General features: G+C 45.2%; 1 protein-coding gene across 1 annotated transcript; it reads right to left on the bottom strand.

Moving 5' to 3' along the window:
* Positions 1 to 1473: 1473 nt before the first annotated feature.
* On the bottom strand, positions 1474 to 4232 carry LOC120289656 (phenylalanine ammonia-lyase-like). The gene is given in 5 exon segments (XM_039304968.1): positions 1474 to 2634; positions 2637 to 3057; positions 3059 to 3301; positions 3304 to 3352; positions 3938 to 4232. Coding segments are annotated over 5 exon segments (2010 nt in total). The 5' UTR covers positions 4201 to 4232; the 3' UTR covers positions 1474 to 1600.
* Positions 4233 to 7175: the final 2943 nt, after the last annotated feature.

Here is a 7175-nt window from a genome sequence, read left to right as displayed (position 1 = left end):
TGCGAGCCCTTGCCCCCGATCTAGGCGAGGGTTGCGAACCTTAGCGGGCAGTGGCCCTTGGCTCGGTCGAGCAAGGGCGGGGATTTAGGCAAGGACCGCGACCCTCTCCCAGATTGGGAGCGAGGGCTTGCAGGTCCTCGCCGCCGGTCGACCGAGGTCGTCGGCCCCTGGCAAGGGCCCGGCGACTCTAGCCGACCCTCCCCCCTCCATCGCCGGTCCTTCCGTCGGCGGTGGGGAGGCAGCGATGGCGATGGCGATGGCTCAGCCTTTAGTCACCCCTTCCCCCTTTTTTTAAAATAAATAAATAAATGTAATTTTTAATTTTTAATTGTTTAATATTTGTATTTTTATTTTAAAATGTTTTAAATAAATTTAGTTTTAAATTTATTTAACTAATTTTTATATTAATTTTTTACCACGTCAACGTCAAAATAACGCCGTTTTGCACTTATTTTGCCGAAAATCGCCACGTCGCATTTTGGCCGGAATGCCACTTAAGTGATCAATTTTGCTTCAATTTTGGCACTCAAGTGTCACTTTCCTAACTTTTGGCATTTAATTGTCCCTCCATGCCAAATTTTGGCACTCCAGGTATCCGGCACTCCTTGAGATTCTCTTCAGCTTTGGGGCCACAATTTTGAGGTTCGAACACTAGGAATCGACTGTGACATGTCCTAGATAGATCCATATGACACTTCAGTTTTGCTAGCTAGGTTACCATTTTGGGCAGAAACCTCCACATGGGTTAGGCAGAGTGCATCGAGGAAAATCCAAAGTTGTGATATATGTCTTGGAACAATCTCTCATAATTGCCAATCATAGAGTCATCCTACTCTCAAGGTAACTGCTCAATTTGGAATATACGTCCCATCCCAAAAGATTTATTGCCTTTTCGGGCCAACCCACATAGAAATTCATGCTCGATAGGTCAACCTCTTCCAAAAGTCATGCCAAAGAGGTTGGTCGGGCATCATTGTGGGCCTAAGCAAAGATGTGTAGCCTTTAACTTTTTTATTCATGAGAAGCCCTAAAATGATATACATTCATTTAATTAAAGTAATGTGACAGACTAAATCAATCACGATGCATATATTGTATGACTGTGTTTTCACGTTATATTAACGTGTTCCTTTTCATGAACTTAGATATAATATTGACTCTTAATACGCAACCCACTTGATCGAGTAGGATAAGTCCACACAAATTCCTAATGAGGTTAGCTCCCTTTAAGAAATACATGTTCATTCCAATTCTACATTTAGTAGGGTCAAGTTGGGAGATACAATAAGATGTACCCGATAACAATTAGCTCACAATGCAGAGCAAATGTCGCGATCCTTTATAAGAATGAAGAATGTAATGAAATGTATGTTGTATAATATTTTCCTTCACGTGTTTCAACATTGTTGTTACACTGATGAAGTTCCAAGTACAAATAGACATCCTGGTGGGGGGGTTTGAATAAGAAAGAACTGAACAAAAGACATAAGAGACATTACAATTTTAACCGCAGTTTCTCGACCATGAAAAACTCTCTAAGTACATACCAAGAATAGGGCAAATTAAATTATGAGGCAGTCTTCAGGATTTGGAAAAGTTCCTAACAGATGGGAAGCGGAGCACCATCCCAGTCCTTCAAGCACTCCAGCAAAGGATCGATCAGCTTGCCCTCGCACATGGCGGAGAACACCAGATCAAAGTCCTCGCCCGGTGAGCCGACCTTCTCCCCCGTGAGCAAACCGGTCCCGAGCTCTTCCCTCACGAACCTGTACAATGGGTACGACCTGCACCCCCTGATCTTGTTAGCGATCGCCGAGTTCCCGCTCTCGAACTGAGCTCTCGCGTTCTCAACCTCCTTCGGGAGGAGTGCCTTGAGCTGCTCCTCGAAAGCCCCAATCTTCTGGAAGATGGAGGTGCTGGGGTTCTTCTCCCGGTCGACGTCGTCCAGTGCATGGTCCACGAGGACCTGCCTCAGCTTCTGCATCAGGGGGTACGTGGCGCTGCAGGGGTCATCAATGTAGGCGAAGACGTGCTCCCGGTCGACCACCTTGATCAGGTCTTTCTCGCTGAACCGCGACGGGTGGAGCTCGCCGTTGGACCCAACGTAGAGGACCTTCTTGGCCACTTGGTTCACCGTGTTCTTGACCACGCTCTTGAGGTTCTCTTCCAGGTGCCTCAGGTCGATGGCCTGGCACAGGGCGACCAGGAAGGTGGAGGACATGAGCTTCAGCACGTCAACGGCCTCGGCAGTCTTCCTCGACGAGATCAGGCCCAAGGAGTTCACGTCCTGGTTGTGTTGCTCCGCGCTCTCGACATGGTTGGTCACAGGGTTGGCAAGGAACTGCAGCTCCGAGCAGTATGAGGCCATGGCGATCTCGGCTCCCTTGAAGCCATAATCCAGGCTCGGGTTCCGTCCCCCGGACAGGTTAGAGGGCAGCCCGTTGTTGTAGAAGTCGTTAACGAGCTCGGAGAACTGCGCGAACATGAGCTTGCCGATGGAGGCGATGGCGAGACGGGTGTTGTCCATGGAAACGCCAATCGGGGTCCCCTGGAAGTTCCCTCCATGGAGAGCCTTGTTCCTGGAGACATCGATCAGCGGGTTGTCGTTGACAGAGTTGATCTCCCTCTCGATCATTTGGTGGCGGCCCTGATCACTTCGATCTGGGGGCCGAGCCACTGCGGGGACGTGCGGAGCGCGTATCGGTCCTGCTTCGGCTTCTGGAGAGGGTCGATCTCGTGGACCTTTTGAGCGTCCTTCACGTAGGAGCTCCCATCCAAGATGTGCTCCATTATAGCTGCAGCTTCAATTTGTCCGGGATGGTGCTTGAGCTTGTGGGTCAAGTGGTCAGTGAACTCCGGCTTCCCTTGCATCACCTCGGCGAAGATCGCCGACAGAACCTCTGAGAGGACGGCCAGGATGTTCGCCTCGAACAGGACAATGGAAGCGAGCCCAGACCCGACTGCCGTGCCATTCACGATCGCGAGGCCCTCTTTGGGCTGCAGGTCAAAGAACCCGTGCTTGATCCCGGCAAGGCGGAAGGCCTCGACGGCGTTCAGGGGACTCGCCATTTGGCCCGACCGCCTTTGAGTTGGGCCTGCCCGTCAGAAGCCCGGCGATGTAGGACAAGGGGACCAGGTCGCCTGAGGCCGTGACAGTACCCCTGAGAGGCAGGCACGGGGTGATGTTGCGGTTGAGGAGCTTGGCCATGGTCTCCAGGATCTCAAACCGGATGCCTGAGTAGCCTTGGAGGAGGGTGTTGATCCTCACGAGCATCGCGGCCCGGGTCGCCGAGTGGGGCAGCACGTGTGGCACGACTCGGTCCCGTTGCCGAATATGCCGGCGTTTAAGAACCTGGTTCAATGGGAAAATTTCGTCAACCACATATTATTAATTATAGCAAAGGAAATGTGAATATCGATTTAGACACTTATTTGATTATAGCAAAGGTAAGTCTCATTAATTGAAAAAATGAAAAATTAGGTATTCAAAAAGTAATTATTACGGGTTGTCTTCGAAATTAATTAATCTTCTCCCATATTATTTTTGGTTACCTAATATTTAAAAAATATAGAGAAATTGATGTCGGCCTTTGGATTGATACTTGCACGTTTGGGTATATATCTTTTATGGAAAGGAAGCTTAGCCAGCACTTGGCAGCCCTTCACGAGGGACCATTTATACCACATATGACAGGTGTTAATTTTAAATTAAAACAAAGGATTTTACTTGATTTTTTTATTTTAAATATGCACTTCTTGATAATTACAATTCCCGAATAACGTATTATCGCACCCATCTCCTAAAATCAGCATTTTTTTTTCATTATCGATTGCCTGACAAGTATTTTCGATATATCTGCGAATATTTGTTAATAAAAACAACCGAATGAGAATTTAAAGAAATATATCGAAGTAGCACATTTTTTTCTTTTTTTACCTTATGAGCTCCGTCTGCAGAGCACCACCTTGCTTGGTCCGCCTATGCGAGGTGGCGCCGAAGCCGGTGGTGACCCCGTAGCTGTCCGTGCCGTTGCTCATGCTCTCCATGACCCAGTCGCTGCTGGCCTTGACTGCCGCCCGGGCCGCCTCCGACAGCTCGACCGCCATGCCAGCCTCCCGCCCCGCGATGGCCGCCACCTGTGCGATGGTCAGCGTCTCACCGCCGAGGCGGACCACAGGCCGCCGGGACTCCTCGACCATCCTTTTCACCTCATCGAGGTGGCTCCCGTGAGGGCGGCGGCCGCGCCCCAGTTGAGCGGGTCACCGCCTGCCCCGCGCAGAGCCCGAGGGAGCCCTTGCCGTTGCACGCTGCCGTGTCCATGTCCATCTTCGCGCTCGTGTGAATGCGAACGTCTAGAGCGGCCGAGAGCCCGAGAAGAGGAGTCGAAATCGAGCGAGGAGCGAGCAAGCGCGAGATCGAGGTGAGGGCTTGGCGAGAGAGAGGAAGAGCGCGGTGGCGTTTTTTGTGTGTGTTTTTCTCTGAAGGAAATTCACATGTGCTAAAGAAGCTAGTGAATTTCCTGAGTCTGTTCACCTACAAATCGGACGTTTAAATAGAGGAGAGGCCCGCCCGCCATTGAGTGTCGAGTAGGTTAGGTTGACGGGTTAGTCGACTGGTCAAAGCTGGTTTCCGAATTGAAATTCCCGACCGGGTGGAGATTTTGAATTGGGAAATCATGGGAGGGAGTGAACCGGTGTTTGGTGTCGTTTAAGTGATGATTAGGCACATTGACCCTGTTCCACCAGGCACTAACAAGAAATGGCCTCCCCAGTTGGGGAACAATGAGGATGGCTCTCGGGTTACGTCACGGGAAGGAAGACCTCGGAAATGCATCATTGGAGGAATCTAATAAGTAATATCAAGACAAATTCTTTTAATGATGATGTTAAAGGGAAAAATAAAAAAGATAAGGGTGATCGATTTCTTTTAGGCTTATTTCGTTTCATTTTGACATTTCTTTTACTCAATATTTTTGTCTTTTTAGTAAAATGTTTATTTCGCAATTTAGCAATTTACTTTAATCTTTGAAAGAAAAATGATTTTAAGGGCACAGACCAAAAATTGATTTAAAAAAAAAATCCATGAAATTGTGATCCCTAGAAATTAGCACTAAATTACTTTTTCTGCTCAAATTACTTGTGCTCTTCTCAGTATTTTTGAAGTACAAGTGGGACTATAAAATGATCTTATCTGACTCCATGGTATTGACACGCCTTGCAAGAGCCCGCGTCGTGCGGTCACCAACCCCACTATTTGACTATTGTGCTCACCAAATTCATTGAAACAATCCATCTCACATCATTTTGCGTAGGAACTGGTCATACCCTCTGATTTTTAATATATGTCGCGTTTACTCGTACCCATTCCATTTTGGACATATTCTTTTGACAATTCTTATGAAATGTGCAGTCCGATAACATATGCCAATGGAAATTATTATCGTGTTTATGTCCATTCTAGGTCAGTCGGGTTCAGGATTCCGTCGAGGCGGAATGGGGAGTCCTTGATTCCGGGGCACCAAGTCTTTTCAGAAACTAGTGGAGCTTGCAATAAATAAAACACTCCGTCTTTGCAAAAGTTAAGAAATGGGTTCCGACAATGTCATTCGGGAGAGAACACATGTTATTCCTACCAACCAAACCAATGCACCAACCAATGCGGGTCCTCCCACAGAGCAGAGGAACGGATATGTCACAAAGCGGGTCCCAAAGACATTTTTTGATGAACAATTCAACACAAAGAAAATAAGTAAAGTTTCTACGCACCAACTTCTTTCTTAATACGTACAGTTGATACTCTCGAAATAGAATATTTTCTTATTAAATTTGCTTATTAAGTGCGCCGGGTACTTTTTAACATAAGTCATATTGAAAGTCTTGGACATCTATTTTATATGTGTAATTCAATTTTGAGACACTAATTGTGTAGAATGCAAAGACAATCGAAGCATTGAAAGTATTTGCAACTTGATCACGATTGACTATACTTTTGATATCTCGATAATTTATTAACCTTGCATGTCTTGACCCTTTAGAACACTTAATAATTAACAAATTGTTTATATTTCGCATGATGCTCGATGTTAGCGAGGGACAAGCGTGCCGAAGAATTTATGTTTTTCACTAGTAATCTAAGTGATGTAATTTATTAATAAGACGAGCTTGTTTATTTGCAAATAATTAAAAGAAAAATCTATTCCCTTTTTTTCCATCGTAATTTAAAATACTTAGATTCCAAAAAAAAAAAATCATAGATATAATGTGAAAGTCTCGAACGCTTCAGATTATAAAAAAAAAAATCAACATTTGTGGACCGTAAAATTTTAATTGAATAAAAATTAAAATTCAATCAAATAACAAAATTCAATGCAAACTATAAATCTCGATGTGGTGCCATGCTTATCCAAATTGCTTAACAAATGTGTCGGGTACTTTTAACGTAAGTCATAATGAAAGTCATGGACATTTGTTTTATATGTGTAATTCAATTTCGAGATACTAATTGTCTAGAATGTTGGAAGATATGCGATCTTATGTAATATTCTTTAGGATTTAGATTGATATGCCAGATCAATTAATATCAGTCTAATATCATAATTGATTTTGTAATATTCTTTATTTCCTTTTTCTTGTACATGCCTAGTGATATAATTGTAGAGCATTGTACACTATTTGATATATAGAATAGAATATACAAACATTTTCCTACATTTTTCCTTGTTCTTCCTTGCTTTCTTTCATGGTATCAGAGCGGGCTTCGCTTCTAATTCAATTTCAGCTTCCGCACCTCTCCTCTTTGATTGCCTGTCGGTATTTTTGAAGAACACGCTAACCAGCAAAATAACGTTAGCACTCCGGTGTAGGAATCGATTTCTGAGGAAAAAGAGCAAGTGAAGAAAAGGAACATCTTACCATCACCATGGCAGAAGATCAACCACCATCTACTAGAAAGCGTATCACAAAAGAAGAAACTCAAAACTCTACTGTGAACTTGCTTGCTGAAGCCGCTAGATTCCAAGTCCAACCAAATGCGGGTTTTTTTCCATGGCAGCTTAGTCTGGGGCAACCCATTCCAAGCCAATCCACATCAGGTCAGGCCATGGCGGGTCAACCATACCAATGGGTACCCGTTCTTGTTCAGCCCAGCCCATGGTACTACGAGCCAAGCCCAAGTA

This window comes from Eucalyptus grandis, chromosome 2 (assembly GCF_016545825.1).
Source record: "Eucalyptus grandis isolate ANBG69807.140 chromosome 2, ASM1654582v1, whole genome shotgun sequence".
Taxonomy (NCBI): Eukaryota; Viridiplantae; Streptophyta; class Magnoliopsida; order Myrtales; family Myrtaceae; genus Eucalyptus; species Eucalyptus grandis.
Note: the sequence above shows the minus strand (reverse complement) of the source record. Positions and strands in the feature narration are given on the sequence as shown.